Source organism: Lampris incognitus, chromosome 17 (genome assembly GCF_029633865.1).
Source record: "Lampris incognitus isolate fLamInc1 chromosome 17, fLamInc1.hap2, whole genome shotgun sequence".
Classification (NCBI taxonomy): Eukaryota; Metazoa; Chordata; class Actinopteri; order Lampriformes; family Lampridae; genus Lampris; species Lampris incognitus.
Genome location: NC_079227.1, coordinates 1,183,347 through 1,201,281, shown reverse-complemented (window position 1 = coordinate 1,201,281; position 17,935 = coordinate 1,183,347). Strand labels below are relative to the sequence as shown.

Below are 17,935 nucleotides of genomic sequence, written 5' to 3'. Positions count from 1 at the left end.
TTATAAGGGTGGGGTACCTGCAGTCACTGTGTTGTTTATAAGGGTGGGGTACCTGCAGTCACTGTGTTGTTTATAAGGGTGGGGTACCTGCAGTCTCTGTGTTGTTTATAAGGGTGGGGTACCTGCAGTCTCTGTGTTGTTTATAAGGGTGGGGTACCTGCAGTCTCTGTGTTGTTTATAAGGGTGGGGTACCTGCAGTCTCTGTGTTGTTTATAAGGGTGGGGTACCTGCAGCCACTGTGTTGTTTATAAGGGTGGGGTACCTGCAGCCACTGCGTTGTTTATAAGGGTGGGGTACCTGCAGCCGCTGTGTTGTTGATAAGGGTGGGGTACCTGCAGCCACTGTGTTGTTTATAAGGGTGGGGTACCTGCAGCCGCTGTGTTGTTGATAAGGGTGGAGTACCTGCAGCCTCTGTGTTGGTTATAAGGGTGGGGTAGCTGCAGTCAGGTGAGGCTGGAGAGGTGGCTTGGCTGATGGTGGAACGTGTGTGTCAGTACTCGGTGTGTCCAGGTGAACTGATTCAACCTTCTGTGATTTCCTACCTGGATTATTGAGCAGCAGCAAGACATACAAAACAATGGAAATGGAAATGATTGTTCCTACATAATTTGGTGATTCCCCCCAGCCCCTCCCACCAACCCTCACCTATTGCCAATGCAAAAAGGTTAAAAGTAAAAATAACCATTAATTACATTAATGAAAATTATAAGTCAAGTCAAGTTTATTTATATAGCACATTTAAAACAACCACATTTGAACCAAAGTGCTGCACAAGCTTAAAATACAATATAAAACAAGTAACACATAGGAATATAAAAATATATGTAAAAAAGACATAATAAAATAAAGAAATTAAAAAGTAAACAATAAAACACAACAGTAAAAGTATAATTCTACAATAAAATCACGGTGTCAAGCTCAACTTGGAATATAAGAGAAACCATGAACTACAAAACACAAATAAAACAGGTTGGAGAGCTTCACATCAACAAGATGCGACAACAACCATCTCCTAAGTATCAAGTTCAGGCACATGAAGTACAGAGCACCATGTACAAATGAACTATTAGTAGTCAAGGCAAGTCAAGTCAGCTCTGTTGTATTTGTGTAGCCCAATATCACAAATTACAAATGTGCCTCAGTGTGCTTAACAGCAACACAACATCCTGCCCTTAGACCCCCTCGTCCGATAAGGAACAACTCCCTAAAAACACCCTTTAACGGGGAGAAAATAGTCAGAAATCAGAGTCACGTCTGTTACCTAAGTCACGCTTTATGATGTCCTACATCAGCAGTGGCTAACCAAGTGCCACGGAGAGCCATGTGTATGTATGCAGGGCCTCACTCCAACCCGACTCCACACCAGCTGATTTCCCTGACACGTTCTGCCTCTTTGGTTGAAGGGTTGCTGATCAGTGAAATCAGCTGGTGTGGAGTCCGGCATCTTAGTGATTGGAGAAAAAAATATATCCCACATGCCATAAGTATAATGGTCTACACTTATACACAGCATCCATTTAAAATTAAGACGTATTATACAAATTCTACAAATGGTCTTCATCACAGGAAAGCACTGTTAGCTGATCAAAACAACATAAGAGGGGCTGCCAGGTAGAGCAAAATTACTGGGCTTGATCCACAAATGGCAAACTTGATGTTTTCTAGTTTAAGGGAAATCATCATGTTGTAGAGCCGAAGGAACGGAGAAGACCGTAGGTTCACACTTTAGCCGTGTAGGCAACTTTCTTTAATCACGGTAAATCAGCGAGACAAACAAAACCCACCGCTCGACTGAGTGGAGGTGGCAAGAATAATCAGAATACTGGCTGGACAACCATAACTTAACCCTGCGTTAACCTGCCAGGGCAACCATGACTTAACCCTTAGTTCCTGGGTTGAATTCTGTCCCCAATACGTGTCCACCACATGAGCCCCCCCAGAATTCGCCCTAGTAATCGAAGTCAGGCAGGCGCGGGTGGACGACAGGCCGTCCGCGGCGGCTCCGGATAACAGGGGCCGGAGTGTCTCTGGGAGGCATTGACGCGGGCCTGTGGAGGTCGGCCTGAGGAGCAGAAGAGGCAGCTCGGGCCTCCACGGGGGGAGGAGGCGGAGCCGGGGGACGACCGCGACGAGGAGGTTGGGCTAACTCCAACGGCTGCGTCAAGTCCAGGTGTGCGGGTTTAACTCGGTCCACTGAAACATGCTCGGCCGTGCCCCCAAAATCCACCACCAGGTGCTTAGTTCCCCGTTCCAGGATGCGGAAGGGGCCGTCATAAGGGGGTTGCAGAGGGGGGCGGTGTGCGTCGTGACGGATGAACACGTAGTCCGCTGACTGCAGACCTGGGGGCACCTGGGACACCGGAGCGCCGTGCTGGGCGGTAGGGACGGGTGTGAAAGCTCTGACCCCGTCCAGCAAGGAAGCTCGTTGGTCCACAGCTGACCAGGGACGCGTTGCATTGGGCATGAAATGGCCTGGGACTCGCAGCGGCGTGCCGTACACCAGCTCCGCAGAGGAGGCCTGTAGGTCTTCCTTCGGGGCGGTCCGCAGGCCCAGCATGACCCATGGGAGCTTGTCAACCCAGTTGCAGTCCTTGAGAGTAGCCCGAAGCGCAGCCTTCATGGACCGGTGGAAGCGCTCACATAGGCCGTTCGCCTGAGGGTGGTAGGCGGTAGTGCGGTGAAGCTTGACGCCCAGAGCCTCACCCACAGCATTCCATAGCTCTGAGGTAAACTGTGGCCCACGGTCAGATGAAAGGTCGGAAGGCGTACCGAAACGTGAGACCCACGACCCAATAAAAGCCCGGGCCACATCAGCAGACGTCGTGGATGCCAGGGGAACAGCTTCAGGCCAGCGCGTAGTCCTGTCCACCACAGTGAAGAGGTAGGTGAACCCATGGGAGGGGGGTAGGGGACCAACCAGGTCGACGTGGACATGGTCAAATCGTCTCTCCGGCACTGCGAAGCGTTCCAGGGGCGCCTTAATGTGGCGGTGTATCTTAGCCCGCTGACAGGCAACACACGAGTCGGCCCACGCTTTCACGTCTCTCTTAAGTCCTTCCCACACAAACTTAGCAGAGGTCAGGCGCACGGATGGCTTACCGCCTGGATGAGAGAGGCCGTGCACAGCTTCAAATACGGGGCGTCTCCAGCTGTGCGGGACGATGGGCCTGGGCTGTCCTGTGGAGACGTCACACAGGAGGGTGACACCTGTGTCGCTGAAAGGAACGTCCTGCAGGCGGAGCCCCGTGTCGGAGGCCCGGAGACGGAGGATGCTCGGGTCCGTGGCCTGGTCAGCAGCCATCTGTGCATAGTCAAGGCCAAGGTGGACCGCTCCAATCACTGCCCTAGACAGGCAGTCAGCTACCTGGTTAGACTTACCAGCGACGTGCTGGATGTCGGTAGTGAATTCCGAAATGTAGGAGAGTTGTCGCTGCTGGCGAGCGGACCATGGCTCGGCCGTCTTGGACATGGCAAACGTGAGGGGCTTGTGGTCCACGTACGCAGTAAACTCGCGGCCCTCTAGCAGGAAACGGAAATGCCGGACGGCGAGCCAGAGACCGAGGAGTTCCCTGTCAAAAGTACTATACTTGCGCTCTCGGGGTGTAAGCTGGCGACTGAAAAAGGCCAAAGGCTGCCAAGCCCCCCCCACCCACTGTTCGTGAACCGCACCAACAGCATAGTCCGATGCATCCGTGGTTATGGAAATAGGCGCTGTAGGTGAAGGATGCGCTAGCAGGGTAGCCTGGGAGAGCGCAGCTTTAGTCTCGGTGAACGCACGGTCCCGCTCTGCTGTCCAGTCGACCGCCTGGTTGGGGGACATGCCTTTCAGCGCCTCGTACAGTGGCCGGATGATAAAGGCGGCTCGAGGAATGAAGCGGTGGTAGAATGTCACCATCCCGATGAACTCCCTGAGCGCACGAGCTGTTTGGGGGCGCGGAAAGGCCGCCACCGCTTCCACCTTTGAGGGCAGGGGGACTGCCCCGTCCCCAGTGATGCGGTGCCCGAGGAAATCAATGGCTGTCAGCCCGAACCGGCACTTCGCCGGGTTGACGATCAGCCCATGCTGGCTGAGGCGTGTGAAGAGGGCATGAATATGGGACAGGTGTTCTTCCTCGGAGGCGCTGGCGATGAGTATGTCGTCCAAATAGACGAAGATGAAAGGAAGGCCACGGAGCACTGAATCCATCAGCCGCTGAAAGGACTGGGCCGCGTTTTTGAGTCCAAATGGCATTCGTAGGAATTCAAATAGGCCGAATGGGGTTGTCACCGCTGTCTTGGGGATGTCTGAGGGGTGCACGGGAACTTGATGATAACCACGGACCAGGTCGACTTTTGAGAAGACGCATTTGCCAGACAGGTTTGCAGAAAAGTCCTGTATATGCGGGACAGGATAGCGGTCAGGTGTGGTGGCGTCATTTAGTCGGCGGTAGTCCCCGCATGGGCGCCAACCTCCATCAGGCTTAGCGACGATGTGGAGTGGGGACGCCCACGGGCTGTCAGAGCGGCGGATGATCCCCATGCGTTCCAGGTGCTCGAACTCAGACTTGGCAATGGCGAGTTTGGCGGGGTCGAGACGCCTGGCTCTGGCGTAGACCGGGGGCCCCTTCGTAGCAATGTGATGCTCCACCCCATGCTTAGCGGTGGGTGCAGAGAAGGTAGGCTGGGTGAGGTCAGGGAACTCAGCGAGGAGGCGGGTGAACTTGTCTGCCTCTGAGAGAGAGTTGGCTAGACCTGCATAGGCCGCTTCCCTCCGCGTACATGCGAAGGAGGAGAAGGTTAAGGCATCGACCAGACGGCTGTTCTGAATGTCCACTAGCAAACCGTAAGCGCACAAAAAATCAGCTCCGAGGAGGGGAAGCGTTACATTGGCCATGACGAACTCCCACGTGAAACGTTGTCCACCAAAACACAGTTCTACAGACCGCACGCCGTAGGTGTGGATAGGGCTGCCGTCAGCCGTCGCCAACTGGGGACCCCGCTCCCCGCCCATGATGTCGACGTCAGTAGCAGGGAGCACGCTTCTCTGTGCGCCCGTGTCACAAAGAAATCGCCGACCGGAGATGGTGTCGAGGATGAAGAGTAGCCTGCTCATATCGCCAACACTCATGGCCACTACTGAGTGTTGGCCCTCTCGTTTCCCGTCGGCCTGTAGTTGCAGGGGGAACGGCACCGTTTAGCTTTCGCACCAAATCGAGCGTGGTACATACAGAGTCCAGAGGGCTTGTAGCGGTCTGATGCTGTGGCGCCACCGTCGGGCCACGCCCGCGATGTCGGCGGGGGGCCAGTGAAGGTAGGAGCCAGCACCCCGGCATGGGAGGAACGTTGTGTAGCGACGAAGAATCGGTCAGCCTCCTTTGCCAGCTCACGCGGATCAGTGATGGTGGAGTTAGCGAGCGCAGTCTGGACGTGGGGCGGCATGTTGCGCAGAAACAGCTCCATAAACAGGAAACATGGCTTTTCTTGACCCAGTAGGTTTAACATCCTGCTCATTACCTCCGATGGTTTGCCATCTCCCAAGCCCTGAATTGCGAAGAGGCGACGTGCTCTCTCCGTTGCTGACAGTTCAAAAGTTTCAAGGAGGAGATGTTTAAGTGCGGCGTATTTACCATCGGCCGGTGGGTTGGTTATGAAACCGCTTATCCTGGAAGCCGTAGCGCACCCCAGCGCTGCCGCTACGTAGTAGTACCTGGTCTCGTCTGCTGTTATGTCTCTGAGCGCGAACTGTGCCTCAGCCTGCGCGAACCATGTAGCCGCGGAAGACTCCCAAAACTCCGGCAGTTTAATTGCAACGGCGTTCGTAGCCATAATGTGTGTGGTTTCAGAAAACTTATCCGAAAACCGACGTCGGGGTCACCAGTGTAGAGCCGAAGGAACGGAGAAGACCGTAGGTTCACACTTTAGCCGTGTAGGCAACTTTCTTTAATCACGGTAAATCAGCGAGACAAACAAAACCCACCGCTCGACTGAGCGGAGGTGGCAAGAATAATCAGAATACTGGCTGGACAACCATAACTTAACCCTGCGTTAACCTGCCAGGGCAACCATGACTTAACCCTTAGTTCCTGGGTTGAATTCTGTCCCCAATACGTGTCCACCACAATGTCCTCTATCAGGAATGATAACAAAAGGGGTGCAAGGGACTTCCAAAGAAGTAGCATCCTTCTGCAAGCAAACAGAGAACTGAAAACAGTAATATTGAGCTGCATCGATGTGAAGTTTTCAGCTAAGTCTGGCACCACAACAATAGCTATCCCTACACCAGGTAGAGCCTCCACTCCAATGACTCCAGAAATTATTCTGTGTTAGGTCAGCTACACCAGGTAGAACCTCCACTCCAATGACTCCAGAAATTATTCTGTGTTAGGTCAGCTACACCAGGTAGGACCTCCACTCCAATGACTCCAGAAATTATTCTGTGTTAGGTCAACTACACCAGGTAGAACCTCCACTCCAATGACTCCAGAAATTATTCTGTGTTAGGTCAGCTACACCAGGTAGGACATCCACTCCAATGACTCCAGAAATTATTCTGTGTTAGGTCAGCTACACCAGGTAGGACATCCACTCCAATGACTACAGAAATTATTCTGTGTTAGGTCAGCTACACCAGGTAGAGCCTCCACTCCAATGACTCCAGAAATTATTCTGTGTTAGGTCAGCTACACCAGGTAGGACATCCACTCCAATGACTACAGAAATTATTCTGTGTTAGGTCAGCTACACCAGGTAGAGCCTCCACTCCAATGACTCCAGAAATTATTCTGTGTTAGGTCAGCTACACCAGGTAGGACCTCCACTCCAATGACTCCAGAAATTATTCTGTGTTAGGTCAGCTACACCAAGTAGGACCTCCACTCCAATGACTCCAGAAATTATTCTGTGTTAGGTCAGCTACACCAGGTAGAACCTCCACTCCAATGACTCCAGAAATTATTCTGTGTTAGGTCAGCTACACCAGGTAGGACATCCACTCCAATGACTCCAGAAATTATTCTGTGTTAGGTCAGCTACACCAAGTAGGACCTCCACTCCAATGACTCCAGAAATTATTCTGTGTTAGGTCAGCTACACCAGGTAGAACCTCCACTCCAATGACTCCAGAAATTATTCTGTGTTAGGTCAGCTACACCAGGTAGGACCTCCACTCCAATGACTCTAGAAATTATTCTGTGTTAGGTCAGCTACACCAGGTAGAGCCTCCACTCCAATGACTCCAGAAAGTATTCTGTGTTAGGTCAGCTACACCAGGTAGGACATCCACTCCAATGACTCCAGAAATTATTCTGTGTTAGGTCAGCTACACCAGGTAGAGCCTCCACTCCAATGACTCCAGAAATTATTCTGTGTTAGGTCAGCTACACCAGGTAGGACATCCACTCCAATGACTCCAGAAATTATTCTGTGTTAGGTCAGCTACACCAGGTAGGACCTCCACTCCAATGACTCCAGAAATTATTCTGTGTTAGGTCAGCTACACCAGGTAGGACATCCACTCCAATGACTCCAGAAATTATTCTGTGTTAGGACAGCTACACCAGGTAGGACCTCCACTCCAATGACTCCAGAAATTATTCTGTGTTAGGTCAGCCACACCAGGTAGGACCTCCACTCCAATGACTCCAGAAATTATTCTGTGTTAGGTCAGCTACACCAGGTAGGACATCCACTCCAATGACTCCAGAAATTATTCTGTGTTAGGTCAGCTACACCAGGTAGAGCCTCCACTCCAATGACTCCAGAAATTATTCTGTGTTAGGTCAGCTACACCAGGTAGGACATCCACTCCAATGACTCCAGAAATTATTCTGTGTTAGGTCAGCTACACCAAGTAGGACCTCCACTCCAATGACTCCAGAAATTATTCTGTGTTAGGTCAGCTACACCAGGTAGAACCTCCACTCCAATGACTCCAGAAATTATTCTGTGTTAGGTCAGCTACACCAGGTAGGACATCCACTCCAATGACTCCAGAAATTATTCTGTGTTAGGTCAGCTACACCAGGTAGGACATCCACTCCAATGACTCCAGAAATTATTCTGTGTTAGGTCAGCTACACCAGGTAGAGCCTCCACTCCAATGACTCCAGAAATTATTCTGTGTTAGGTCAGCTACACCAGGTAGGACATCCACTCCAATGACTCCAGAAATTATTCTGTGTTAGGTCAGCTACACCAAGTAGGACCTCCATTCCAATGACTCCAGAAATTATTCTGTGTTAGGTCAGCTACACCAGGTAGGACATCCACTCCAATGACTCCAGAAATTATTCTGTATTAGGTCAGCTACACCAGGTAGGACATCCACTCCAATGACTCCAGAAATTATTCTGTGTTAGGTCAGCTACACCAGGTAGGACCTCCACTCCAATGACTCCAGAAATTATTCTGTGTTAGGTCAGCTACACCAGATAGGACATCCACTCCAATGACTCCAGAAATTATTCTGTGTTAGGTCAGCTACACCAGGTAGGACATCCACTCCAATGACTCCAGAAATTATTCTGTGTTAGGTCAGCTACACCAGGTAGAGCCTCCACTCCAATGACTCCAGAAATTATTCTGTGTTAGGTCAGCTACACCAGGTAGGACATCCACTCCAATGACTCCAGAAATTATTCTGTGTTAGGTCAGCTACACCAAGTAGGACCTCCACTCCAATGACTCCAGAAATTATTCTGTGTTAGGTCAGCTACACCAGGTAGGACATCCACTCCAATGACTCCAGAAATTATTCTGTGTTAGGTCAGCTACACCAGGTAGGACATCCACTCCAATGACTCCAGAAATTATTCTGTGTTAGGTCAGCTACACCAGGTAGGACCTCCACTCCAATGACTCCAGAAATTATTCTGTGTTAGGTCAGCTACACCAGGTAGGACATCCACTCCAATGACTCCAGAAATTATTCTGTGTTAGGTCAGCTACACCAGGTAGAACCTCCACTCCAATGACTCCAGAAATTATTCTGTGTTAGGTCAGCTACACCAGGTATAACCTCCACTCCAATGACTCCAGAAATTATTCTGTGTTAGGTCAGCTACACCAGGTAGAACCTCCACTCCAATGTGTCCAGGAGTTATTCTGTTAGGTCAGCTACACCAGGTAGGACCTCCACTCCAATGACCCCAGAAATTATTCTGTGTTAGGTCAGCTACACCAGGTAGGACCTCCACTCCAATGACTCCAGAAATTATTCTGTGTTAGGTCAGCTACACCAGGTAGAACCTCCACTCCAATGACTCCAGAAATTATTCTGTGTTAGGTCAGCTACACCAGGTAGGACCTCCACTCCAATGACTCCAGAAATTATTCTGTGTTAGGTCAGCTACACCAGGTAGAACCTCCACTCCAATGACTCCAGAAATTATTCTGTGTTAGGTCAGCTACACCAGGTAGGACCTCCACTCCAATGACTCCAGGAGTTATTCTGTGTTAGGTCAGCTACACCAGGTAGAACCTCAACTCCAATGACTCCAGAAATTATTCTGTGTTAGGTCAGCTACACCAGGTAGGACCTCCACTCCAATGACTCCAGAAATTATTCTGTGTTAGGTCAGCTACACCAGGTAGGACCTCCACTCCAATGACTCCAGAAATTATTCTGTGTTAGGTCAGCTACACCAGGTAGGACCTCCACTCCAATGACTCCAGAAATTATTCTGTGTTAGGTCAACTACACCAGGTAGAACCTCCACTCAAATGACTCCAGAAATTATTCTGTGTGTTAGGTCAGCTACACCAGGTAAACCCTCCACTCCAATGACTCCAGAAATTATTCTGCGTGTTAGGTCAGCTACACCAGGTAGGACCTCCACTCCAATGACTTCAGGAGTTATTCTGTGTGTTAGGTCAGCTACACCAGGTAGAACCTCCACTCCAATGACTTCAGGAGTTATTCTGTGTGTTAGGTCAGCTACACCAGGTAGGACCTCCACTCCAATGACTCCAGAAATTATTCTGTGTGTTAGGTCAGCTACACCAGGTAGGACCTCCACTCCAATGACTTCAGGAGTTATTCGATGTGGTAGGTCAGCTACACCAGGTAGGACCTCCACTCCAATGACTTCAGGAGTTATTCTGTGTGTTAGGTCAGCTACACCAGGTAGAACCTCCACTCCAATGACTTCAGGAGTTATTCTGTGTGTTAGGTCAGCTACACCAGGTAGGACCTCCACTCCAATGACTTCAGGAGTTATTCTGTGTGGTAGGTCAGCTACACCAGGTAGAACCTCCAGTCCAATGACTTCAGGAGTTATTCTGTGTGTTAGGTCAGCTACACCAGGTAGGACCTCCACTCCAATGACTTCAGGAGTTATTCTGTGTGGTAGGTCAGCTACACCAGGTAGAACCTCCAGTCCAATGACTTCAGGAGTTATTCTGTGTGTTAGGTCTGCTACACCAGGTAGAACCTCCACTCCAATGACTTCAGGAGTTATTCTGTGTGGTAGGTCAGCTACACCAGGTAGGACCTCCACTCCAATGACTTCAGGAGTTATTCTGTGTGTTAGGTCAGCTACACCAGGTAGGACCTCCACTCCAATGACTTCAGGAGTTATTCTGTGTGTTAGGTCAGCTACACCAGGTAGGACCTCCACTCCAATGACTTCAGGAGTTATTCTGTGTGTTAGGTCTGCTACACCAGGTAGAACCTCCACTCCAATGACTTCAGGAGTTATTCTGTATGGTAGGTCAGCTACACCAGGTAGGACCTCCACTCCAATGACTTCAGGAGTTATTCTGTATGGTAGGTCAGCTACACCAGGTAGGACCTCCACTCCAATGACTTCAGGAGTTATTCTGTGTGGTAGATCAGCTACACCAGGTGGGACCTCCACTCCAATGACTTCAGGAGTTATTCTGTGTGGTAGATCAGCTACACCAGGTGGGACCTCCGCTCCAATGACTTCAGGATGTGTGTTAGGTCAGTTGGAGATTGTGCACAGTGGTCACATTTGTCATCTACTTCAGGGTTAAAAGGCGCTATACAAAACTAAGTTGTTGTTGTTGTTGTTATAGAGGAGAAGAGAGAGTAAGATCATAAACAGCAGTTATCGGTCTCATAAAACCCAATCTCAGAAAGTCGGAAGGTGGAAGCCTAAGCCGGATGTCTCCGCTGAGTGCATTCTTCTAGTTGTTGTTGGTCCATGTGGTGTGTGTGTGAGCAGTGTGGTTGCTGAGTGACATAAAGGAAGGTCTGATGGCGATGCTGCAGTAGCCGCTGTAGTGCACAGTGGTGTGTGTGTGTGTGGTTGTTGAAGATCAGTTGTGTTGTTGTTGGTGTTCATGCAGTAGTACATATAGTGTGTGATAGTGTATTTTGTATGTGGCTGTGTTGGCTGCGTCAGCACCCATATGAGAGATTTGTCTGTGTGTGTGTGTGTGTGTGTGTGTGTGTGTGTGTGTGTGTGTGTGTGTGTGTGTGTGTGTGTGGTGTGTGTGTGTTGGGGGGGGGGGTAGTTCATTACTGAAGGCCCTGACTGAAACCCCACGGTACACTACCGCCTACACATACTTGGCCAAATAAAGTGATTCTGATTCTGTTTCTGATTCTGAAATATTTCACACTACGTTTTGTCAGAAATTTCTCTTCATCATTAATTTAGACAACACAACTATTTATAACAATCTGACAATATCTGGATTTGCTCATGATTCAACTGAATTGACAGATGATGATGATGAGGATGATGAGGATGAGTGATAAATATTGAGTAATAATTGCGTTATAACCTTGAACTATAATGATGTTGTTCCCTGGATCATAGTGAGGATGCACAGGCCGAACATGAAAGACATGAAAATGTGACTTTCATGCAGACTGTGATGGTAAAACGCTGTTCTGTCCATCAGGCCGTCACTTTCCACCAGGAGAAGGTGGCCAGGAGAGAGATCGGAGTTTTCACTGCTCCCAAAAAAAAGCCTCGAACCAAAATCATTCCACCTCCGAAATCTGGCAGAGCAGCAGTGGGATACTACAGCCGAACTCCCATTTCCTACTCCGAGCTGGACTGCATCGGACACTGCTTCCAGGTCAGACAGACCTCACAGTGAGGTTTAGATCCAGCAAATCTTAAATGGCCAGCATAGCCTTTCAACACAGAAACCCACCCCCCACCCCCCCACACACACACACGTTATCTGTGATTCCTGATGATCCTGGTTTGCTGCTCCCCATGAACCTGTTCTAGGTTTGATGAATGACCCTCGTGTCATTGGTTGTCTCTCTCCAGGTGACGTCACAGCAGTCCGGAAAGAAAACAGAAGCCACCACCGGCGTTCCCAACACGTATGAACACACACCGTACTCCACTTCCTTCATTACTCATGTACCTTGTCTAGTGTTGTGGTCTCAGAGTCACCGAGCGAAAGGTCGTTGTGTAAAGCATCTGATCTTGCCTTCAGAACCATCTCACGTCCAGCCACACACACACACACACACACACACACACACACACACACACACAGACACACACACACACACACACACACACACACACACACACACACACACACACACACACACACACACACACAGACACACACACACACACAGCTGTCATTCCTTCATCCCCTCCTGGATAGATTCTGTCTGTTTTCTGCATCCCTGGTCTCTCTCCGTGCTGACAAGTCAAACGACTTGTATCTGCAAACGGGACTAAGCAGCCAGGCTCAAGCCTGGACCAGGGGGGCTAGACCACAGCAAGCCTTCTGATGCTTCAGGACAGCTGCATTTCTCAACACCTCTATGTGCTAGATGCCCTTTTCTGGAACTTAATGGTTTTCCAAAGGGAGACCTCAACTTTTCTTTTTCTTTTCTTTTTAAAAATTCTCTCGCAAAATTCGATGGCACAAAATCTAAATAAAATGTGGGGGTGACCCAGCGGTAACTAGTCAGTGGATGCAGTGTTAATAGCACACTGTGCCTCTGTTTTGCCCCCCTTTTTCTCCCCAGTTGTACCCGGCCAATTACCCCACTCTTCCGAGCCATGCCGGTCTCTGCTCCACCCCCTCTGCTGGTCCGGGGAGGGCTGCAGACTACCACATGTCTCCTCCCATACATGTGGAGTCACCAGCCGCTTCTTTTCACCTGACAGGGAGGAGTTTCACCAGGGGGACGTAGCGCGTGGGAGGATCACACTATCCCCCCCCAGTCCCCCTCCCCCCCGAACAGGCGCCCCGACCGACCGACCGACCAGAGGAGGCGCTAGTGCAGCGATCAGGACACATACCCACATGCGGCTTCCCACCCGCAGACACGGCCAGCTGTGTCTGTAGGGACGCCTGACCAGGCCGGAGGTAAGACGGGGATTCGAACCGGTGATCCCCGTGTTGGTAGGCAACGGAACAGACCGCTATGCGACCCGGATGCCCCACGCGGTCTCTTTAAGAGGGACAAGGTGAGCACAGCTTGACGGCTGTAGAGGAGGGCTCTCAGAGCGGGAGAGTTTGCGGTTTCACTTGACTACATGGTAGAGACGAGAGAAGACGTCCGGCGAGTCCCATCGTCTCGGACACCATGTGGACAGCCGAGTGCGTGTGAACAATTTACCCGGGGACGTGATGGCACGAGGATGCACTGGGGCAGATGACAAGCTGCTGGAAGGAGTGTGATGCTCTGGACAGCGTTCTGCTGGGAAAGCCTGGTTCCAGCCATCCGTGTGGATGTGGATTTGACATGTACCACCCACTGAGACATCTTTGCAGACCAGGTAGAGCCCTTCATGGCAACGGTGTTCCCCGGTGGCAGCGGCCTCTTTCAGCAGGATAATGCGCACTGCCACACTGCACACATTGTTCGGGAATGGTTTGAGGAACATGATGAAGTGTTCAAGGTGTTGCCTTGGCTTCCAAATTCTCCAGACCGCAATCCAATCGAGCATCTGTGGGATGTGCTGGACGGACGAGTCGAATCCACGGCGGCTCCACCTCACAACTTACTTGACTTGAAGGATCCGCTGCGACTAGACCAAGCCTCGGTGGGTCGGCACTGTTTTGGCGGCACACGGAGGACCCTAACCCTAACCCTAACCCTAACAGCATATTAGGCAGGTGGCCATGATGTTTTGGTCATGTGTACAGAGGTAGAGTTCAGTTTTTCCATTTGTCTCGTTTAAAAGAGCTCCCCCAGCTCAGTTTCTCTTAGCCAGTCTCTTTTCTAATATTCGTGATGTCATCAGACACTCATTACATAAACTATGAAACCGTGCAAGTAAGAAAATGTCCCTAAGCATTTTTTAATGTCGTCTTCAAAGTTTTAGAAATGGAAAATTAAATGATTCCTGATTTCAGTCTGAATTTAACTGATAAGGTGATTTTTTCCCCTCGTTTTTTATCTTTTATCATCTAGATCCAGTATTGGCATCGCTGTTCCTCCTCCATCAGTCCCCAGTTTGTCCTTTGATGGCCCTCTTCCTCCTCCTCCTCCTCCTCCTTCACCTCCGACTAATCTTGACCAAAGTGTTGCTGCACCTCCACCTCCTCCTACGTCCTCCATGGATGCTGGCTTTGATCCCCCTCCACCCCTCATGACCGCAACCATCAACCTCCCCCCTCCTCCTCCTCCCCTGGTTTTGTCATCAAATGTCACCCCCCTCCTCCTCCGACTCCTCCTGCTCCACCTGTATCAGGAGTGCTGCACCCACCCCCGCCCCCTCCTCCGACTCCTCCTGCTCCACCTGTATCAGGAGTGCTGCACCCATCCCTGCCCCCTCCTCCTCCTCCTGCTCCACCTGTATCAGGAGTGCTGCACCCACCCCCGCCCCCTCCCCCTTCCCTCAGCACCACCAGTACTATTCCACCGCCCCTCATCCTGCGTTAACCAATCCTGAACAGAGGCAATCTGTCGTGTCGTGACTATGATGCGTCTTCCCATTCAGCTCAGGATAATGACCACCAGGAAGTGCCAGCGAGGTCTTTATTGTTTCTTCTTGGTTTTGATTCTTGCGTGCTTATTCTGCATTGAAGAAAACCTTTAAGACTGCACAGATGTGCAGGATCCAGACTGTGAGCGTAGAACCTTCTGAACACCCGAACCTCACACATATTGTATGGTTTATGTACCCACAGTCGTGGCTAAAGAATAGCTTGAATTTTCTTAATCCTAACTCCTATTTCCTCCTCAGTCAGCCATCCTTTTCTTCATACTAGACACAGCTCCAGCTTGTCATCTACACTTCAATGTAATTAATGGAGGAAAAAGCCACACTCTTCCTTCAGCGTAAAACAACAACAACAACAACAACAACAAAAAACACTGCATGGTTCAGACAAAGCTAACATGATGCTACTGCAGTCTTCTTCTTTCTTCTTCTGCTTCGGTTGCTTCTTCTGCTTGTTCTTGTTCTTCTTCTGCTTCTTGTTCGTCTTCTGTCTACGCCCGTTAGGGGGCGCCACAGCGGATCTTCCATTTCCATCTCTTCCTGTCCTCTGCATCTTCCTCTGTCACACCAGCCACCTGCATGTCCTCCCTCACCACATCCATAAACCTCCTCTTTGGCCTTCCTCTTCTCCTCTTCCCTGGCAGCTTCAGGCAAGAGGAGAAGAGCAAAGCAAACACTGAGAGGAAATGTAATAAGAGAAACCACTACGACATGACCTACATAATCTACGACATGAAAGCTGAGTATAAAATAGGAATAAAATAAAATGGAAATAGAAAAATGAATAATAATAAATAAAAATAAATAATGATCTGAACTATTCCTTTAAGAACTCCTTCTTTATGTCAGTACACATGCAGCTAACCCTAAAGCCAACTCCAGCAGTGTTTTCCTGTAAAAGATGTGCTTCATTACAGTTAGGAGCAGGCCACGGAGTTAGCCGACTTATTGGGTTGACCTTTGAATGTATGCCATATTCAGCTGACACGTCACATATTTAGGTGATATATGTCATATTTAGGTGACATGTGACATGCTAAGGTGATGTGTCATATTTAGGGGAGTCTTGTCTTATTGTGAGATGAGCAATGACTTGAATGAAGAATAAAGGTGCAGTATGGTCACATCCTTGACAGGTCTGTTGTATCGTATAAACTTGGTTGATATACAAAGACGGATTCCTTTCAAAGTCAAACATTCCCGTCTGCACTGCAGTGCAGGGGAGATTTCGGCTCGGAGACTTTTAACATGTCTCTGCGGCTCATCGGCCGCATTCCTGAGTCACAAGTTCAGACACGGATTCCTCCATTTCCCTTCACACCCTCTTGCTTTATGAGGAACACTCCCTTCCCTTCCACGCTGCATCTTCATGAGTCTGGTGTCATGATCAGGGAGCTACCTGCGAGAATCACCTTCTGCTGCTAATAAAAACCGGTCATGTTGAGAGCTGAATCCAGATCCAGTGGCACATGGTTTATACGCTCATGTGAAAAGCTCCAGCATTCACAGGAAACTCCTCACTTGTGTTTAAGGTCACCAGGTGGCCTTTACTTCAAGCTTAGCTGTTTCCAGGATGCCAGATTTGTATTAATAAATACTGTGTGTCGTCCTACTGGTGTCGTTCTTTACTGGCTGATATTTGAATTGGGTTTTAAATTAGACATGAATCTACAGCGGTCACAGACTGACTTTCTTCAGCTGTAATGTTTTCTCTCTGATGAGGATCATGTTGTTGAATGAAAGATACAAACATTGTTGGATATCATGTTTATTTCTGCCAAAGCCATTCAGTTTAATTTCTGTCATCTTTGTGTAAAGTTTAAATAAGATAACAATGCAGAGATCAGAGGCCAGAGGATGACGTTATATGAACTTTGAATGCATAATGTTCAAAGTGTGTGTGGGTTGATATGAAGAGAAGCAGCTGAGCTGAGAGATCTTCACATCGTTTCAGATGGCTTCAATAATAACCTGACAAAGTCTGCTGCCCCTGGCCAGGGAGGAGACTTTGTATTTACTCTCAGCCGGACATTATTCAGTTCTGTCACATCATCACCGTCTCACATCATCATCACCTTGTGACTTAGAAATGAGGAGGTGTGAGATGGCCTGGAGAGAATGTGCTGTGAAACTGAGCTTTAAATTGAGCTGAACTGAATTTAAAGTGGCCGGCAGGGGGCGTAGCAGATAGAAGGTTCAGTCCTGCCTCCTCTGTCCAGAGATGTGACTGCTAATGAACGGGAGACTGGTATGAATACTAGCCTCCAATATATGGATATGAACGGCGTGTGTGGATCCTGTAATGCGATGAATCGACGCCCTCCACCTGGTACACAGACTCCAGGTCTGTGGGACGGAGTTACAAAGCGTGTTGTGCAGTCTTTAAGTTGCAAAACCAAGTTTAAAGTTTTTATTTCATGAAGCTACTTTAATGTCCTTTACTTTTTACTAGGTGTGAATCCATAAAGTTGACAACTACTTGAAATGGTATTTTTTTGCTTTCAATGAGTATTTCTCGTCCTCGCCTGTATTCACTTCCAGTTGTCTATCTGTGATCAACAACATCGCCCCCCTACGTGTGTTTTGATATTACACAACAGCGCTTCTCCTTTACCACATCCACACTGACAAAGACTCCTGTCCTCCATGTGGCCCCCTGACCCCGTGACTACAGGGGGCGGGGCGGGGCGGGGCGGGGCCCTAGGTCCTCTCACCATACTCCAGTTTACATTCCCCTTAGTTTGGGCCCCTCATTATAGCACCCCCGTGAAATGAACCACCTTTAGATGAGCCATCAACCCAGACAAGGCGGCAACTGGAGGTATTTGCTGAACTTACTGGAAAAGACGAAAGAAGAAATGCTGCACGTTCGCTGTACCAGGCTCAGTACGGTTCAAATACCACATTAAAGTAGGCGCCTTTTCCAATATGCCAAACCAAACACATTAAACACGAACCAAACTAAAGCCGGCATCGATCAAGCTAACAAAGAGGTCCTCAACAACCTGCTGCCACGTGTCCAGCCCGCGTCATCGCCGCTCTTGCGAGCTGAACAC

The 17,935-nt window shown here is 49.5% G+C and overlaps 1 protein-coding gene across 1 annotated transcript in view; it reads left to right on the top strand.

Annotated features, from left to right (window-relative positions):
- The window catches only part of abi3b (ABI family, member 3b), a 20,149-nt gene extending 5,331 nt beyond the window's left edge, over positions 1–14,818 (top strand). Inside the window, exons 4-7 of the mRNA XM_056297565.1 lie at positions 11,851–12,030; positions 12,231–12,286; positions 14,348–14,502; positions 14,628–14,818. Of these exons, the coding sequence (XP_056153540.1) occupies positions 11,851–12,030; positions 12,231–12,286; positions 14,348–14,502; positions 14,628–14,818 (582 nt within the window). The remainder of the gene's footprint in view (positions 1–11,850; positions 12,031–12,230; positions 12,287–14,347; positions 14,503–14,627) is intronic.
- The last annotated feature ends 3,117 nt before the right edge of the window (positions 14,819–17,935 follow it).